The 19,419-nt window shown below is 56.1% G+C and overlaps 5 protein-coding genes across 5 annotated transcripts; 4 read left to right on the forward strand and 1 right to left on the reverse strand.

Moving 5' to 3' along the window:
* Positions 1–2,633: 2,633 nt before the first annotated feature.
* On the forward strand, positions 2,634–6,552 carry D7B24_003510 (uncharacterized protein; the record flags this gene model as incomplete). Its single annotated transcript, XM_028637699.1, has 3 exons — positions 2,634–3,224; positions 3,283–5,536; positions 5,588–6,552. The coding sequence occupies 3 exons, from the start codon at positions 2,634–2,636 to the stop codon at positions 6,550–6,552; spliced, it is 3,810 nt and encodes a 1,269-aa protein (XP_028499255.1).
* Positions 6,553–7,905: 1,353 nt separating this feature from the next.
* D7B24_003511 (uncharacterized protein) lies at positions 7,906–10,134 on the forward strand (the record flags this gene model as incomplete). Its single annotated transcript, XM_028637700.1, has 3 exons — positions 7,906–8,348; positions 8,437–9,985; positions 10,048–10,134. 3 exons carry the CDS (start codon positions 7,906–7,908, stop codon positions 10,132–10,134), a joined length of 2,079 nt encoding a protein of 692 aa, XP_028499256.1.
* A 1,086-nt stretch (positions 10,135–11,220) lies between these two features.
* D7B24_003512 (uncharacterized protein) lies at positions 11,221–14,183 on the reverse strand (the record flags this gene model as incomplete). Its single annotated transcript, XM_028637701.1, has 2 exons — positions 11,221–12,084; positions 12,135–14,183. The coding sequence occupies 2 exons, from the start codon at positions 14,181–14,183 to the stop codon at positions 11,221–11,223; spliced, it is 2,913 nt and encodes a 970-aa protein (XP_028499257.1).
* Positions 14,184–15,181: 998 nt separating this feature from the next.
* On the forward strand, positions 15,182–17,528 carry VPS27 (Vacuolar protein-sorting-associated protein 27; the record flags this gene model as incomplete). Its single annotated transcript, XM_028637702.1, has 5 exons — positions 15,182–15,255; positions 15,315–15,451; positions 15,531–15,787; positions 15,843–16,620; positions 16,675–17,528. 5 exons carry the CDS (start codon positions 15,182–15,184, stop codon positions 17,526–17,528), a joined length of 2,100 nt encoding a protein of 699 aa, XP_028499258.1.
* Positions 17,529–18,302: 774 nt separating this feature from the next.
* Positions 18,303–19,181, forward strand: D7B24_003514 (uncharacterized protein; the record flags this gene model as incomplete). The annotated part of the gene is made up of 1 exon (XM_028637703.1): positions 18,303–19,181. The coding sequence occupies one exon, from the start codon at positions 18,303–18,305 to the stop codon at positions 19,179–19,181; it is 879 nt and encodes a 292-aa protein (XP_028499259.1).
* Between the last annotated feature and the right edge of the window lie 238 nt (positions 19,182–19,419).

The following is a 19,419-nucleotide window of genomic DNA, read 5'->3' on the forward strand; positions in this document are numbered from 1 at the left end:
TCATTAATCGTGTACCGGCATATATGTACATGTATACACTTGTAGATGACGAGTTACATCGGTGCAGCAGTGCTCTCGTGCCGCTTGGCCGCCTGGTCGCCCTGCACTGTGACTGGGAAAAAAGCCCACCCGTGTGCCCCCAGCAAAGTCCCAATTGACCGACGAGGATCCTACCAAGAAATCCAGAGGGCGACCTGCCATGGCATCATTGCGCCCCCACCTCCCATTTTCGATCGCATGAGGACAACATGTCAATCCACTGATGGCCCGGGAGATGGACGAAGTTTGGAATATTCAGGGCCCAGAAAAGAACATGACGCATCGGTATCACGCCCTGCCATGCGCCGAAGCCCGAATCTCCATGCTATGCCCTGCACTTCGGAATCATGTGTGGTGCGGGTAAGCTCCGACAGCTCATCGCCTCCGAGGCGAAGCTGTCCATTTACGAGATCCTGCCCTGCTTCCCCCCTTTCCTTCCAGTCGTATCGAATTGCCACCCTCAGTCTATAGACGCCTGGCCCGTATTATCTCGTGTTGCACCATGCCCGCGACGAATGAGTGTATTGGCCCATTCCAATCAAACATCGGATGCTGCCGGCTTTGCATGTCTCGACAGGGCAGAGAGGACTGCGCAGCACACGTACGTCACCCTGTTGGTTTGAGCAAGCGCGGCGCACCGAACCATCCGATATCCCCAGTCCCATCCCGTACTGGCAACGTCGTGGTATCTCTCTTTTTCTTTTGCTAATGCGCGCGCTCGCCATCATGCCCCCTCGAGTGTCTACCGTCTTGCTGGCTAGCCCAACAAGCCGCACATCTCATGATAGACTGAGGCGGTTCTTATCTGAACGTCACGCAGTGGATGCGTTGTGCTAGATCTCATGCCATGGCATCGCGTGTCTAGGCCTGGCCGATGTTGTCTAGGTGCATTTGGACCGTCGCGCAGCCTGTCACGATCGAAAGCGTTCCTGCAGGATGCAGCGAAACCTGGCCCAATACGTTTGTATAGGTAGACTGGTACCGCTCTACGGGAGCACCTAGACCCAACACGAATCGTGGGGTCGATCGCCGTTGCAGCTTCGGAGGCAATACCTCGTGGTTGCTCCACAAGAGACGAAGGTCCTCACATACATACCTACATACACTTTCGCAAGTGACTGAAATAACGGCAATACCGTCCTGGATCCGGTTGTCAGTAGCACCGAGCTGTGTGACAGGTCGTGCAACGCTCGTTCCGGCCCGTTTCTTGGATCATTGGTTTCATAGGCTCAGAATCCATCCGAGGCGGGGGCGGGCAGGCGCCGGGCGGCAATCTCACCCGCCAAAAGGGGGCATGTTTGATATGTATCGCGAGATGCAGTCTCGAACAAGATCTGGTGTCAGCCGACAAGGTATTGTACACATTTTGTAACATGGACTCGGAGACTGATGGGCCAGCTATTGTAGGTTCTTGAACCAGCTAGTGAACCAATTGAAACATTTTGCCCAAGTTCAAAACAGGACTTCAAATATTCTTGGGTCCCTTTTGTGAGGTGTCATACATTGAGAGCCCTCTCTCGGATTTTGAAGCATGTTAGAGGAGGTGAGGTACATGTTGTACATTCGATACCTGTAGACTGACTGTGTGACTGTGCACGACCCCGAGGGGCCACCTGCCTCTACTCCAATACTGCAAAGAGGAGTGACGCGACACGCATGTTCCGTGACAAAGAAGGTGTTTCGGCGGCAGTAGGAAAAGCACAGTTGCTAATAGAAGATAGTGTCATTCCTTGTCTAGGATGTCTGGTTCAGTTGACATCTTCAGCAGGGTACTCTCGTATCTAGGCCATCCACATTTTTCATTGTGGACCTCGGTTGTGTACGTTTGGCCATATCTTTATGGTCATATCCCGCATCTCTTTGCATGCTGGAACATGAAAGACAGACTTTGGTGCAGAAAGCTTGGGACGGGCCATCATGTTCATCACCCACTTCCGTGAATCCTAAGCTTCAACCCCCTTCCGAAGCGCCACAGCACGTGCTGCACGTGACTGCCTCCCATCCCAACTGGCAGCGAACAGAACCCACAGCGTTGCCAATGGCAGTGGCTGACGCGCTAAGGGGTTCGGCTCAATTCCATTGCTCGACCTCTCAGACCCTTCTGGAAGTACCTAGGTTCCTGGTCTGGCCCCCCCAGCAGAAATTCAAAGTGAACATCGTGGAGCATCCAGTCCTCGGCGACCTTCCACCTCACCTTGATCTACCTCCCCCGTTACCCCCTCCTCCTCAACCAATTTCCTCATCATCAATCCATCCAGATCGACGTCTGATCATCTGCTTGGTGCTTGCCATTCTTTTTGGCTCGTCTAATAAATCTACTCCATACAATTGCCACTACGCAATGTTCTAGGAAAGGTCACTAGCTACCTTACCTTACCTACCCCAGCTTTCCCCCATTAACGAGCCAACCGCCGCATCAACATTAACGTTCGAAAGTATTGCCGCAACTTTGTAAGTGAAATCCAGTGCTGTTGCTCGTTTCCCAGTCTGCCATTCCTCTCCTGGACAGCTTTCAATTCTAATGAGAGTACTGGCCAGATCCCATAAACCCCCCCTCTCCTCTCTAGCGACCCAAGTCTACCGGTATTATCATCATGGCCTCTTCCAGCAGCGACATCAACACGGGCGAGCTATCGGCCGCCCAGAAATTGATGAACCAGCACGCCGACGTTCCCCACCACGTGGAGATCGAAGAGGTGCCCGACGAGGATTTGCCCCTGAAGGCTGCCGAGAAGCCCAAGGAGACCCAGCGTCCCAACCAGCGCCTCGACACCCAGTCCCACGACCTTTTCCCCGAGCTCGGAGCTGGAAAGGGCAAGGGAAGCGCCAATGTTGCCCCTATTTGGGGTGCGAAAAACACCAACGGAAGGAGCGCCTCGCCCGCCAACGGCATCTCGCGCACCTCGACCCCAGGCTCTGGTACCGGAACTCCCAGGGGCGGTGCTCCGCTGCTGAACATCCCCGGCCGTAACGTCGAGAACCTCGTCCTTGAGCCGCAGTACATTCTTCCGCGTGGCCAATTGCGCCGCCCCATTCCTGATATTATCAAGGATATCAACCGCAAGAGCCGTGCCAACATCACCATGTCGACCTCAAGCAACGGAAGACTCAAGTTTGAGGCTACAGGCCAGCAGGACGTTGCGCAGCAGGCCCTGAAGGATCTGGTCCAGCAGATTGGCACGACGGTATGTATTATACGCACAATTTTCTTCAGTGTGGTAGCTGACGTGTAATGATTTGCAGCAAACGATCAAGGTCCCCATTCCCCAGTCCGCGCGTGCCCACATCATCGGTCGCCAGGGGTCCACCATCAAGGCCCTGCAGCAGAAGTCGGGTGCCCGCATTCAGATGCCCAAGCAGGATGAGAACGTGCCCCAAGATGACGACGATGACGATGCCGTTATTGACGTCATTGTGGAAGGCAACGCGGTTTCTGCGGCTGCAGCTCGTAACGAGATTCTGAAGATCGTTGGTGACCGCGGCGCCAGTGCGACGACCAAGCTTCGCGATATCCCCGCGCAGTTCTACCCCTTCATTGCCGGCCCCAACAACAGCCTGCTCGCCCCTTTCGAGACCGATGGCGTTCAGATTCGCGTTCCACCGTACCAGGCGTGGGCCTCGGAGCCTCTCCCTGCTGTTCCCAACGCTGGACAGCGCCCTACGTTTGCGCCCGCCTCTCGTGACAACCACATCTCGCTTGCTGGTGACCGCGCTTCCGTTCAGGCCGCCCGCTCCGCCATTGATCGGCGTGTTCAGGAGCTGCACGACCAGCTCCTGATGCAGCAGGTGTCTATCCAGCCTGGTCGTCACCAATTCATCATTGGCCCCCGTGGCGTTACTGCTGATCAGTTCTTGTCCGAGACTGGCTGTGCCATCTTCCTGCCTGACGATGGCGACAACGACACCATCACTGTCATTGGGCCCCAGCAACACATTGACAATGGTATGGAGCACGCCATGGACCTGGCGATGAACATGCAGAGCTCGTCGCTCGACATTTCACGATTCCACAAGAACGCTCCTGGTGGCGGTGCCCAGCACGCACGAAACGTTACCAGATTCCTGCGTCACCGTGGCCTTCTCGCCCAGCTTGAGGAGGCCCACAACTTCCACGCCAATACCCCTCGTGCCTCCGATGGTGGTGCTCTTCCCTGGGAGCTGTACGCACGTGATGGCAAGAACGCTTTGAAGGCTCAGAGCAGCATTAGCAGCCTTGTGAACGCCTTCCCTCCCTCCAGACTCTCGGCCATTCCCGTCGACCCCTTTTTCCACGCATATCTCCGTAAGGACGTCACTCCTCGCATGACACAGTCTCACGGCGTCCACGTCATCCTTCCTGGCGCCGAGGACAGCGACGGCCCCGTTCTTCTTGTGTTTGAGGGACCCTCTGCTACCGAGTCTAAGCCCGAAATTAAGGCAGGTGCCCCTTCAGCTGACGAGATCAAGGCTTTCCAGCAGGGCATTGAAGAGGCGAGCAAGCATATACTGGACATCATCAACAAGCAAGAGAATATCACTGCTGCTTCTGTTGACGTGCCTCATAAGTTCCACGAGCGTCTTCGACGCTTCATCAAGAAGGAGCAAGCTCAGCGTGCTGCTGATCAGATCCCTGTGCGCGTCTCTTCGACGGGTACGACTGTCACTGTCCGTGGTCCCGCTTCGGCTGTCACTTCATTCGAGACCAAGATCAAAGAGTTTGTTGAACAGGAGAAGCAAGACGACAAGGAGCGTGGCTTCACCATGGACTTTGACTTCCCCCAGAAGTTCGCCAACCACCTCATTGGCAAGGGCGGCAGCAACATCAACGAGCTGCGTGAGCGCTTCGACGTCGAGATTCAGGTCAACGAGGGCAAGGTTGAGCTAAAGGGTCCTAAGGCCAAGGCCGAGGCTGCCAAGGCTCACATCCTTTCTCAGGGTAAGGCCTGGGCCGACGAGGCCACACACATCATCAAGGTCGACCCCAAGTTCCACAAGGACCTCATTGGATCCCAGGGCAGTGTGATCAACCGCCTGCAGACGAAGTACAAGGTCGTCATCAACTTCCCTAAGCCTGCCAAGGCCCCCAAGGAGGACGCCGCAAACGCTGATGCTGCGAGCGATGCTGGCAAGCCTAAGCGTCATCAGGAGCCTGACGAGGTCGTCATCCGTGGTCCTCGCAAGGGCGCAGATGAGGCTCGCGATGAAATTCTCTCTTACCTTCAGTGGCTCAAGGACAACTCTTTCACTGCCACTGTGACTGTGCAACAGAAGCAGGTCCCTTCGCTGATCGGACAGGGCGGTGCTGCCCTCGATGAACTGCGTCAGAGCACTGGAGCCAAAATTGACGTTCCCGGCGAGCGCAACTCCGAAACTGCCGAGATCCAGATCAGGGGCCCTAAGGCTGCCGTTGCTGCTGCGAAGAAGGCGATTGAAGAGAAGCGTGCTGTCTTTGAGGATACCGTTGTGAAAACGCTCGAAGTCGACAAGAAGTTCCACAGGGACCTGATTGGGCCCGGAGGTAAGTTGTACGAGATGGAAGATCGAGACATGAAATGCTGACATGTCGTAGGTTCTATTCTCCGTGACATCGTTGTCAAGGCTGGTGGCTCTGATGACCGTCGCGAGCTCGCGCGCACCATTCAGTTCCCCAAGCAGGACGCCGAGGCCAACACTGTCAAGGTTGAGGGCCGTACGGATGTTGTCGAGAAGATCTGCGCGCGGATCCTGGAGATCGTATCCGAGAAGGAGAACCAGGTCACCGAGATTCTGGAGGTTCCTACCGACAAGCACAGGACCCTTATCGGCAGGGGTGGCGAGACCAAGCGTCAGCTCGAGACGCAGCTGTCGGTTTCTATCGATGTGCCAAGACAGGGCGACGGCAAGACTGGCGTGAAGCTTACGGGCAGTTCTGAGAACGTGGCCAAGGCCAAGGAGCACCTTGCTTCGCTGGTCAAGGAACAGGAGGGTGAGGCGCTGCAGGTTCCCCGCAGTCTCCACCACGCCGTCTCGAACAACGGCCAGATCTTCCGTCAGCTGCGCAGCAACCACCAGGTCACGGTCAGCCACGACGGACAGTCGGTGCCAGCCAAGTCTTCTGCCACTCGCGCCAACGGCGGTGCTCTGCCTCTGATTACGGACGACGAGGAGACGACGGCCGATGCCCATTCTTGGAAGGTCGAGAGCGTCGGCTCCACCGAAGAGGGCGACATTGCTTGGGTGCTGCGCGGCCCCCCCGAGGGCGTCGAGAAGGCCAAGGCCAGCATCAACAAGGCGATCGAGGAGGCCCGCAAGAACACTACTGTCGGCTATCTGATCCTTCCCGACCCCAAGACATACCGTTTCGTCATTGGTCAGGGCGGCAGCACGGTCAACACGATCCGCAAGCACAGTGGCTGCAGGATCACAGTGCCTCGCAGCGACTCTCAGGAGGAGGCCATCGAGGTTGTCGGCACTGCTGATGGTGTCGAGCAGGCAAAGGACCTCATCCTGGCGGCCGTCCGTGAGGGTCAGGTTCCCCGTGAGCCCCGCGAGTAAAAGGACAGTGTCCGAGAAAATGACATGGCTGCCGGGTCTCGGTTCCGGCATGCGACGGGTTGGCGCGCCGGGTTGTAGCATACAATGGGAGTCGTTCATTCACTGATTGCGGGATCTCGGCACATCTGGGCGTGCAGGATAGGCAAAAAATAAGGGTGCTCTCTGGACTTCGGAGATGTCCACCACGTGGAGCTTGCCATGTTGCAAGAGTGAGGAACCGGCTCGTCCGTCCAGTCCAAGAGTTTACGAGGATCTCGACAAAAGGATCACATGAAGTTGTTAGTTGAACCGCATTTAAGGCGAAAAAGAAGCATTATTCCAACTTTGTCGTTGCCGTGCATCTACTGTAGCTTTAGCTGCAGCATGTGAAGTAACAACCAGTACATGCAGAGAACCGTTTTTTTTAGCCTTAGGCCCCGCCCTCCGCTGCTGCAGTGTGGCGTTGAGGGGCACCCTACCCACGCGCAAGTGGTTTCTTGACTAATTGGGGTAGAGGTAGTCGCAAGCGAGGCCAGGGTCATCACCGAGGCTCGGGGCGCGACAACGAGCTCGTGATTGCAAGTATTTGGAGACCTCGGCTGCATGTATGGATGCATTGAGGCGTGGCGAGCTCTACCGTCATGGGAGGACGTGGATTGAGAGGAAGAAATCGACTGTGTTGACTTCATACGTGTACATTGCCTATACGGTACCTTGCCCAGAGAGTGTAGGGTTGGTTGTATTGAATTGGATCCAAGTGATAGGGTGCCGCCTAGGTATGTTGAGAGGCTAGTCGCATGACCTGCGCCTCTGTTCAGTAAGCGGATCCCAACGCAAACGTGACGCAATTGCCTCGAATGCGGGGCTTGTGCGCCTGGAGCCTTAGAGCCTGGAGGTGATTAGGGGAGGGGGGAGGGGACAGGCAGCCTGTGGCTTGGCGTCACAGCACGGGCACCCGTGCTCCCCCCAGCTCCAGTGAAGCTCCGTCCCCAGTGGAAAGCGGAGGCATCAGTCACCAGCCAGCCGGCCTCCACTTCAGCCTGTGCCCCAACCCCAGCTTAATGTACAGTAGGTACCTCAGCCTTTGCCTTCCAGCTCCTCATCAACCCGAACTGGCTCGCCTCGCTTGGACGCAGACAGACTTGGCCCAACCGTCACCAATATCAATCAAGCCTCGCGTCTCTGCCTGGCTCCCGAAACCTTGTCAGGTTTACTCCTCTTCTCTCCTCCATCTGCTCCCTGCTCTTATCCCCTTGCGGATCCTCCACCATTCCGTCCCTCTCTCCATTTACGAGCTCCAAGTTTGTCGTCATCGCCTTTGCCATCTTTGTCCTTCTCCTCAGCGTACTCCTCCACGAACCCGCCGCCGCCACCATGCCGAACTACAAGGAGGGTATCATGCCCTTGTACCAGGTGCACAAGCCACCCTTCACGATCGAAGCGCCTGGCTACGAGAAGGTTGAAGGCGAGACCCTTCCCCGTCGCAGCCCCAAAGCCAAGGATGGCCTTCGCAAGCGCCCCGCTGAGGACGTCAACACCATCTACGACATTGTCAAGCGCAGCGCCCGCGTCTACCCCAACGAACCTGCCGCCGGCACCCGCAAGCTGATCAAGCTGCATAAGGAGACGAAGAAGATTTCCAAGAATGTCGATGGCGAGATCCAGGAGGTCGAAAAGGAGTGGCAGTTCTTCGAGCTGTCGCCCTTCTCCTTCCTGACCTACACCGAGTTGCACAAGTATATTCTTCAATTGGGCTCCGGTCTGCGTAAGCTGGGCCTCAGCAAGGGCAACAGGCTGCACTTCTATGCCACGACACAGTAAGCAGCCCGTTCCATTCCACGCGGAACCCAAATCCCCCGCACTGATGCTCCCGAGACACCGTGACTGACCACCGACGTCACCCAGCCTCAACTGGATGGCCTTGTCCCACGCTTGCGGCTCCCAGTCCATCTCTCTCGTCACCGCCTACGATACCCTCGGCGAGGAGGGCCTGGAGCACTCCCTCCTCCAGACCGATGCCGACGCCATGTACATCGACCCCCAGCTGCTCAAGACTGCCACCAGGCCGCTGAAGAAGGCCAAGACTGTCAAGTTCCTGATCTACAATGACGCTTCTCACTTTGCCACCGGCGATGAGGTTGAGGCTTTCAAGAAGGCGAACCCCGATACCACCCTCTACAGCATTGAGGAGGTGCGCCAGCTGGGCGAGGACAACCCCGTTGACCCTGTCGAGCCGAGCCCCGCAGATCTCTACTGCATCATGTACACGTCCGGCTCGACCGGCCTACCCAAGGGTGTGCCAATGACGCATGAGAATGTGTTGGCTGCTGTCACTGGCCTCTACACCAACGTCGAGGAGTGTGTCAGTCAAAATGAGTACATCCTGGCGTACCTGCCGCTCGCCCACATTTTCGAGATGGTCCTCGAGAACATCGTGCTGTTCATCGGCGGCACCCTCGGCTACGGCAACCCCCGAACGCTTTCCGATACCTCCATGCGAAACTGCGCCGGCGACATGCGCGAGCTGCGACCTACCGTCATGGTCGGCGTGCCTCAGGTCTGGGAGACTGTCAAGAAGGGCATTGAAGCCAAGGTCAACAGTGCTGGCGCCGTCACCAAGGCCCTCTTCTGGGGTGCCTTCAACTACAAGACGTTTATGAGCAAGAACAACTTGCCCCTCGCGACGGTTCTTGACTCTGTCGTTTTCGCCAAGGTTCGCGAGCTGACGGGCGGCCGTCTGCGCTTCACCATGAACGGTGCCAGTGGTATCTCTGACGGCACCAAGCACTTCCTTTCCATGACCGTCGCACCCATGCTCACGGGCTACGGTCTCACCGAGACGGGCGCCAATGGTGCTCTCGGCGACCCCCTCGAGTATACATCCAACGCCATCGGCCCCGTCCCCGCCGCCGCCGACATCAAGCTCGTTTCCCTCCCGGAGCTCAACTACTCGACCGACAGCACTCCGCCCCAGGGCGAGATTCTCATCAAGGGTCCCGCCATCTTTAAAGAGTACTTCAACAACAAAGAGGAGACGGAGAAGGTAATCACCGCCGATGGCTGGTTCAAGACGGGCGACATTGGCGAGTTTGATGCCGTGGGTCACCTCCGCGTCATCGACCGCGTCAAGAACCTTGTCAAGATGCAAGGCGGCGAGTACATTGCCCTTGAGAAACTCGAGTCTGTCTACCGCGGCAGCCAGTTTGTTGCCAACATCATGATCGACACGGACCCCGACAGCTCGCGACCCATTGCTGTCATCGCGCCCAACGAAAAGACCCTGACCGAGCTGGCGCAGAAGCTCGGCGTCGACGAGGCGCACCAGCACTCTGACCGCAAGGTCAAGGACACTGTTCTGAAGGACCTTGTCACCGTCGGCAAGAACGGCGGACTCGGCGGCATCGAGATTATCAGCGCTGTTGTGCTCGTTGAGGACGAGTGGACGCCTGCTAGTGTAAGTTGTCCTTGCCCCGTCCCACGTCTGGACCCTGTACTAACGGCCTTGTTCTTTTCTAGGGTCTCGTGACTGCCACGCAAAAGGTGAACAGGAGAGCGCTCCGGGCGCACTACAAGACGCAAATTGCCAAGGCGTTTGGCAAATAAGCGGTTCTGGTGTACTGTGGTGGTGAAGCTTGTGTGATTGAAGCAGAGGTGGGATTGCTTGGGACAGGATGAGGGCGCATTGAATGCAATTTATTTATTGTAACACGGCGATTCGCGCAGCGAAACAACTTTGCTCTGGCGCCGTGTACTGATATTTGCTGTTTTGTGAAGCGCTTGTTGAATTGCACTCAAACCTGACGTTATCGTCTGCCCTGTCAATACATCAAGGGCTTCGTTGAGAGCCAGATGTTCCACCGTGAGAAACGCGGCTGTGATGATTGCCACTGGAATGCATCTGCCGTCATTCAGGGTCCTTCTAGACCCAGGGTCCGCCGATCGCTACGACAGTGCCATGTTGAGTCAGAAACTCTAAGAGCAAACCCGGCTAGGCAACATGGGAGAAGGAGGGGGCGTCAAAGTAAGGCCAGGACACACACCTGCAATGTGTCAACGGCCGACGGGCGCATTGTGTCTACAGTAGCTCCCGCCACCATGAGGTCTGGAAACCAGACCAACCTCATCCGTCACCTCTGGGCTGGGCGAGACCACAAAGGATACGCCAACACCGGCAGCGCCTCTGTCAGCCAACAGATTCAAGGACTGGCTTCATAGATGAGCGGCGGCAAGCTGCCCCGTACGACAAGAGGGAGGAAAAATGCATGGCACACTAAGTCGAGAGCCGTTTTCATTTTTCACAAAGAAAGAAAAGAAAAAGGCAAAGAACCATCAAAGACGGGCGTGTTTTCCATCTTTCTTTATTGCAGTATTCACATCAAACACCACACGGATGCAGCCATACGCTCAGAATGAATACCATGCACCGCCGTCGCTTTCGTCACCGCCGCCGCTAAACCGAGAAAACGGAGATCGCTCATCCCAGACGCCATGCTAGCGCCTGAAAACAAAAGTCCAGAGAGCAAAGAGCAGAGAAAGCAAGAAGCCGGCGCCCCTCCTGCTCTATCAATCAATCAATCAAAGACACGTAGATACAGGGCATTGCCCCCCGACCAAAAAAAGATACACACTAAACACACTCGGGTACAAGCTACCCGCATGCCACGCCCCTTGTGTTCCACGGCGAGACACTTACAGCTTGCCTCCTGATGAGCCAGACTGCTTTCGCCGGAAGAATGCCAGGTACGGCGTGTCATTGCTGTTGCCAAATATCTCTGGTTGCCTTCCGACCTTCGAGATTCGCGAGTCGTTGAGCTTATACCACATGCTCGAGTCAGCCAAAGTCAAGTCGCGCGCGTACGTAAAGTAATGACCCGACGAGATATCGCGGCCCGCGTGGATGATGACGGCGTAGCATTCGTATTCGTACTGGGGTGGGGGATGTTCAGTCCGATCGGTGGGGATACGGTGGTCAGCGGTGTAGGGCTCCATGTTCAGCTTGTTGAGGTTCCAGGTGATATTGCGAGAGACCTTGCCCTCAGCAACGCTGAAGCGGCTGAGGGAGATGCAGAGAAGCTCCGGCAGGCGAGGGTAGTAGACAGCCTTCATGGCGCGTGAGTTGCTCTGGCAGTTGTCGCACCGGTACCCATCCAAGACCTCCTCGTTGCTATTGAGGCTCAGGCACTGCTCGAGGGTCTGCAGCTTGGGGCTGTCAATGTGCAGCATGATTGTGTCAACTGGAGTCCAGGATAGCGTTTTGTTGTTGCACTTGGTGCACGTCACCACTTGAGCCTGGACGCCCCGCCAGTATCGATCAATGATGGATTGATTCGCGACAGAATACTTGTTCCACCACTCCGAGGCGCCCTGTATTAAGGACTTGTCGTTACGCATGTCGGGGCTTTCGTACTTTTCCTGACCCTCCTTGTCGCGCTTGGTATTCGTCTCTTGGTGGAGCGCATCCATGAGCCAGGTCATAAACTCGGAGGCATCTTGCTGGCGAGCGCTGCCAAATTGTTGAACGGAATTGGCGTTGCAAAGCGACAGAGAGTAGTCCTGAAAGAGTTAGCTGCAAATCATTTCCCAAAATTATGTTCTGGGCTTACCATCAATGTCTGTGCCTTCATCACAGGGAAGCTGCCTTCTGCCATCCAGTAGAACAGGTTCGCAATGATGCGGGCCATCAACCGTGGATGGTCACTCTTCTCGTCCGACTTTCGTGGCAACACGTACAATTTATCCCAATCCTTGTTCGCCAGCTCTCCTCCGAACCCAGGCGACAGGCGTAGTGACTGGATCAGACTGTTGGCGTAACACCAGTTGTGGGGGTTATTGAGTCCAGTCATGTGTTGACCAGCGCTCTTTGACTTGCTGACCAAGGCTTGTGTCGTGCTGGCAGAACTGGTGTCGGTAAAGCCGCTGAGTGTTGGCTTTGCGGCGGCTCGCTGGGGCATTTGTGGCATGCTATTGCTTGTGAGAGGCCGAGGAGGTTGTTTGGGCGAGCTCGACACCATGGACTGCTGGCCAGTGCTAGAAAAGTCCCTCAGGAGTTCTCCGGGCGAGCGTATGATGCGAATAGTTTGATCTTCGTTGCCAATTCGCAGATTCCACTCATCAATTTTGCCTTGGGGGATATTTTTGGACCCAGGATATTTCACGCGGCTGGTGGCCGGCCTGACGGATGCCTGCGCCTTCCGAAGAATGAGCGGCATGCTGCCAGTGTCCGACGTCGTCGCTATGTTTTGCCTGCCGAATGTGTCGGTCCACGCATCCAGTCCTCCATCCAGGAGCTTGGACGGGTGAGGTAGCTCTTTACCGATAGAAAGTAGATCCAGCGCACGCTTCAACGTCAACAGGACTCCGTCTTCTTTTTTCGCTACATACTTCGGAAGCTTCGTTGAGTTTTCGTCGTAGAAGACAACGAGATCAAACGTGTCTCGCGCCCGGAAGAGGGCATTATCTTGCTCTGGTGCCAAAACCAAAGCTTCCTCGATGGTGCTACCCGTCACGTCTTCGCGAGTGAGGGTGGATGGCTCGATACACATTATGTGCTGCGATGGTATGTGGCCCTCGTCATAAGCCTCGCGTTGCCGAACGTCTATGAGAAGCACGCGTGCAGTCTTTTGCAAGTTCAGCAGTTCGTCGACGGTGATCTTCTCTGTTTCAGGGATCGTGAATTTTGGCTTGGGCATGGTGTCTTTCCGTTGGGGTGTCTTCGCTTCGGAGGTTCCTCCAGCGGGTATTTTCCCAACAGAAGAGTCTCCTGTGGAAGTGCGGACGGGTCCAAAATAATCATTTGTTCCTGCGTGCCCAGACTTCGCAGATACAGATGGTGGTCCAGTAGTATATAATGAATTGGTGCTTGAAGGCAGGGCAGCAGCGGCATCCTCAAGAGTTTTTCCTGTGGCAGGGTTGAAGATAGCTTGTGGCGGCTTGGGAAGGTCTGTATGATTTATGCCGGGTTGGAAAAACGATGGATGATCCGTCGTGATAGCGTGTGGGTGGGTTTTGATTCGAGGATCCTGTCCAGAGAAAGCACGAGGGCCTCCTAGGTTCTTGAACCGTGCCTGAAGATCGCTGACGTTCTTTGCTGTGGGACGGCCCTGCAGTGATAGAGGCTTGGGCTGGATGACAGGTTTCGGCTTTCCATTCGTATCAGTCGGCACTGATCCTGGCCCTCCCCACTCCTTTCGATTGTCGGGTTGCGCAGGGCGCGACAGGGGCCGCACACCACTCCGTTTGTTATCCTCGATAATGGCAGCCTTGATCTTCTCGAATGTAGGGTGCTGCTCGTTGATCTTGCTTAGAAGGTTGTTGTACATGCGCTTGAGCTCCGGGCGACCAGCCTGAACCGATACGTATTCGGGATGTGTTGGTATCAGACGAACGGTGATGGTGGCGGCCTGGATGAACTCGCGGAGAGCTTCAGCAGGGCGACCGAAATCGCGAAGTGCCTCGGCGGACCTGAGAGCGCCATCGGTTCTTTCGAGAATCTTGCGCAGAGGTAGCTGCATGTCCATGTCGACTGGCCGCGAAGTCAAGTCATCGATGTGCGGCAACGGCGTTCCACGGTGGCTAGCACCCATTCCTCCGTTGCTACCCATGGCGGAGGGCTGCAGAGCGGCGGAGGTGATCGAAGAGGTAGCGAAACTCATATCAGCCGAGGAGATCTTCAAGCAAAATGCAGAGCACCCAGAACATGTCGTGATCGTTAAAGGACGTAAATCGGAGGGGGACAAGTCGCAGCCGCAGGTTTGTTATGTCGGTCAAGTCGGGGTTTAAGTTGAGATGCAAAGCGCTCAAGTCGCAAAAGATCACGCTGTAATCGTACGCATTCTTCGGAACAAAGGCGTGGTAGAATCGTGGGAGGTTGCGCCTTTGTTCGCGATGGCTTGGCCAGCCTACAAGTGGTGGTGTTGTCAAAGGAAAGCTGCCCGAGGCAGTGGCAGGCCTGCCACCCTCAATCTGGGTCGACAGGGGGGGCAAGGGGGGGGGGGTCCCACAATGGAGAAGTGGAGGGGCGAGCGGTACATCTACAGAGGTGCCAAGGTGACATATTCATGCCTCTAGGTGAAGCGGCGCCCTGGAGCCTTGCTCCCTGCACTGATGGACAGGGCCTAGAGCCTGCCAGCAAGCCTGGAGACAGGCGGGGAGCAGGCGCCCGGCGGGGCACACCATGTGAATTATGGAAGTCGAAGCACCAGAAGGTGACGCAGCCTGCGCCACAGCGAGGTCCCCGCTAGCTCCAAAGGTACTGTATCATGTTGCCTGGTCGTCAAGTGACCTGGGTTAGGTGGCAGGCAACGGGCAGCTCAGGAGGGGCGGTCGCCGCAGCACGTCGTCATCGCCTCGGGCCAACCACCACCGGAGGCTGGAAGCTGGCGGCGCCAGCCAATGAGCAACTTAGTCAGCTGAAGTACGGCGCAGAGCCAAGCTGCGGCTTTGAGCATCGCGAGCATCAGGCAGACTCCAAACGCCGAGCTTGACATCTGCATCTCCCAAATTAGGCAAACAAATTTCGTTCACCGTCGACGCCATCGCCATCGCCTTACAGTCCGTGGGATACGTCGATCGCCTACTCGCACGCCGCACAGTCTGCAGCTTCATCCCTTGATCACCCCCGCCTCTAGACGACGACGCTGCTCCGACGACCATGATGGGTTGGTGGTCCTCATCCGCCAACACGGCTCTAGACGAGCAGATCGAAAAGGCCACCAGCAGCAGCCTGTATGTTCCTCTCTTAACATGCACGCTCTTTCCTGTGTTTCTAACACTTGTTTCCGCAGCGAAGACATTGCCCTGAATCTCGAGATCTCCGATGTCATCAGATCCAAGACTGTTCAGCCAAAGGAGGCTATGCGCTCTTTGAAGAAGCGCATAGGCAACCGCAACCCGAATACACAGCTGAGTGCACTCAACGCACGTTTGATCCGAGGTTCTCCGACCGAATCACCAGGCTAACAAGACTGAACAGCTAACTGATACCTGTGTCAAGAATGGAGGCACCCACTTCCTTGCCGAAATCGCCTCAAGAGAGTTTATGGACAACCTGGTGTCACTTCTCCAAGCTGTGGGGGCGGTGGCTGTAAACGCTGAGGTCAAAGCCAAAATCCTCGAGCTTGTGCAATCGTGGGCAGCCGCTACAGAAGGACGGCATGACCTGGGATACATCGGTGAAGTCTACAAAACTTTGCAACGCGAAGGTCACCAATTCCCTCCCAAGATCAGTGTCTCCAGCAGCATGATTGACAGCAGCGCCGTAAGCCGGTTTTCTTCGATGATCGCGTAAGGGACCTTTGCTAACTTAGGTGCAGCCCCCCGAATGGATAGACTCCGACGTCTGCATGCGATGCCGAACTGCCTTCACCTTCACAAACCGGAAACATCACTGCCGAAACTGCGGAAACTGCTTCGACCAGCAATGCTCGAGCAAGTCCATACCACTTCCACACCTCGGCATCCTCCAAGCAGTCCGTGTGGACGATGGCTGCTTTGCGAAGCTTTCTGATAGGGGCGGCCGCGGAAGCCAGGCAGGCGCGTCGCAAGATAGGACGCCGACTTATCCGCACAAGACACGGAGTACCTCCGCCATGCAGCCACGGAGCGCTCGAGCCGACGAGGGTTTCGACGAGGATCTTAAGAAGGCGTTGGCTATGAGTTTGGAAGAGGTCAAGGGCCACTCCAAGGGATATGTTGAGCCGAAAGTCAACGCCCCGACAGACGCAAACGCCGGTGGCAAATCCGCCGCCGCCAGACAGGCTGAGGATGACGATGATGACCTCAAAGCTGCCATAGCTGCATCGCTGGCAGATATGGAGGAACAAAAGCAGCGACATGCGGCCGCGTTCAAGGAACAGACGTTCACAGCGCCGTCTGCTGCGACATCCACTTTCGCACTTCCGAAGAACGATTACGAGTTGACTCCGGTCGAAGCCGAAAACATCAACCTATTCGCAACGCTTGTCGACAGGCTTCAGACGCAACCCCCCGGCACAATTTTGAGAGAGCCGCAGATTCAGGAGCTGTATGACAGCATTGGTGCCCTGAGGCCGAAGCTTGCGCGGACATATGGAGAGACTATGAGCAAACACGGTCAGTTCACCTCTGATCGTAGTCGTAAGACTTTCAAACTAACCAGGCATGCAGATACACTGTTGGACCTCCACGCCAAGCTATCCACCGTGGTGCGATATTACGACAGGATGCTGGAGGAGCGCCTATCCAAGGCATATCACCAACACACCATTGGAGGCTACAACATGCCGCCACCCCGCCAAACTTCCTACCCATCTATCCAGGGCGGCGTTCCAGGCGCGGCCGAGAACTTCTACACTGGCGAGCAGCGACAGGACTATGGACAAGCGCCGCAAATGTACCCACCACACCCCCAGCAAACCCCCCAGCCGCAGTATGCATCTTACAACCATACGGGCGCTGTTTCAGGTCCTCCTACAGGACAATATCCTCATCAGGGAGTCCAGCGAACCGATAGTTGGAGGAGCGGGACAGGGCCTCCTGAAGGTCAGTATCCTCCATCAGGATACCCAGCCGAAGCTCCACCTGCGCCAACAAATATGCACCATGCTCATGGCCAACCTGCCGAGACGCCTTCCGCCGACCCGAACACCACGGCAGCATCATATTATTATAACCCTCAACAACCTAGTGCCCCACCATCAGCACTGCCCAGCGTCGACCCTAATGCGTCTCCCTACCCTAACCTCCAACAGCAACAACACTACCATCAACCTCCCGGACCGCAACAGACGCCTGACCCGGGCAGCGCGCCTGCAGGCCAGCCTAACCAGCACCAAGCTCCACCTTCGCAACAGAACTACTGGCAGCCTTCAGTACCACAGCAATCCTCGCAGCAGCAGCAACCATGGAATGGCCAGCAGCAGCAGCAGCAATATCCCGGGTATCCGCAGGAGTCGGCACCATCGGCCTCGCAGGCTGCCCCGAAACAGCCAGCCGTGGAAGAAAGCCTGATTGAGCTGTGAAGAAGCAGCAAGGAGAAGAGGCGCCGGTAAGGGACATCTGAGTGAGGATTGCGCATCGAGTGTGAAGATGCTGTGATGTTCGTGATGTGGAGGAGCAGGCCCTGCTAGTTAGTTGAGATCAAAACTGTAGTGCAGGCTACTTAAATAATCGCATCATCCGTATGAAGTTTAAGCGTGATTTGTTTGTGAACTTGTAGATGTTGTGACGTAGCTGGGCGTGGGTGTGTCCAGCTGGTGTTTCTGGGAAGTGCAAAAGGGATAGTCTGCTCGCAACCAAAGTCGCGCTCGGTTTGCTTGATGTGCTTTTTGATTTCTCATTGTCTCAAGGAGGGGGGGGGGGGCCTGTGAAACAATGAGATTCTGGCAATTCACGTCGGCAGCCGTTTCTTGCGTGTCGGGCGGGCTTCGCACATAGAACCCAGTACAAAGTTGAGCCATCAGGGGTCTCGTTGACCCAGAGGGACATCAGCTGCAGCTTCCGCCCGCCAACCTCGAGTTTCTTATCGGAGTTATGTGTACTTCGTGCCTTATAGGGACTGTAGCGGCGGGCCTGAATAGGTCGTTGCGTAGCTGCTGCCCTCCTTCTTTACCATTCGCCTCTTGGGGACTCGACAGCTCCGTGTCACAACGAACATGAGAAGTGATTGTTGAACATCACTAGTCTCAAAGAAACATCAATTTAAAGTCACCAATCTGCAACCTAAAAGAGCGACTCGGTCTGCACATTCAGATCTCATGCTCGTCACACTGCGCCGCATCACATATATCTTCAACATGGCGCCGATCCCGACCCCAGCCGGCTTTGCCCAGGGCTTTCTCTCCAACCCCGTGCGCTCCCTGTGGAAATGCGAGATTGAAGCCCTTTTCGCCGCCGTGACGATCAACCCCAAAGCGCCAATGTCCTCCACCGTCTACGCATACTGCGTACTGACGGTCCAAGCACTCCTCGAACGCGGGGACGCCGCCGTCGACGATGCCTTTGAGGAACTCGCCACAGCCCGGGCGTATATCGGCCTGTACAAGAGACGCCAGAAATGGCGCCGGGGGGGCTACGAAGCCGGCGTGGATTACGATGCCGTGGTGCGGGTCTTTGGTCCCCATGCGACTGCGAAGGCTCCTTCCGTTCAGCATATATTCGAGTGCCGTCGACATGCGCACGTCATTGCTGCTGGATTTGCGTCGGCACGGGCTGGCCCTGTTATTCTCGAATCTCACGACGAATGTCCTATGCCTTGGGCCAACGGCTTTGCGTGCTTCAAACGCAAGAATTTGGATCGGTACCGTGACAACTCTGATGGTCGTTACGACGGCGCGGCGCGGGCTGCAAAGAGGATCCGCGTTGAATCGGCACGGAATGGCCTCGCGGGCTGGAGTACCATGGCCCAAACAGGCGCTGCCCAGTTTCATCTGGAGATGGCATACGACAACTTTGGTTGTGGCTTTCAGGGAGACCCCCAGCTTACGCTTGCGAGCCTTACAGAGGCGGGCATGGGTACCCATGACGAGCGAGAGAAAGGGGTTAAACTGGCAGAGGCAGCAGGAAAGGAGAGGAGGTTGGAGGATGAATGCGAGTTGGCACTGTTGACGGGGGACGAGAAAGATTTCGATCCGGAGCAACTTGAAGAGGAAGTGAATTTCTGGAGGGATTTCTAGAGACATGGTGGCTGTTAGTGGTACGCTGCTTTGGGATGGGAAGTTTGGATGGGCGCGTCTCTCCTAAGGGTTGTTTTTGCTGGCTTGCGAAACCCAGTTGTCATTCATTGCAATATCCAAAGGCAACAGCACATGGCAACAGATCGTCGAGATCGAGACACCTTGGCATCTTTGAGGTCTTCTTCTTCACGATCAAGATGTGCAAGTGCAATCCAAGGCAGGCAGTCTGGGCGTGGGC

Source organism: Verticillium nonalfalfae (genome assembly GCF_003724135.2).
Source record: "Verticillium nonalfalfae strain VnAa140/NRRL 66861 chromosome Unknown scaffold_2, whole genome shotgun sequence".
NCBI classification, from domain to species: domain Eukaryota; kingdom Fungi; phylum Ascomycota; class Sordariomycetes; order Glomerellales; family Plectosphaerellaceae; genus Verticillium; species Verticillium nonalfalfae.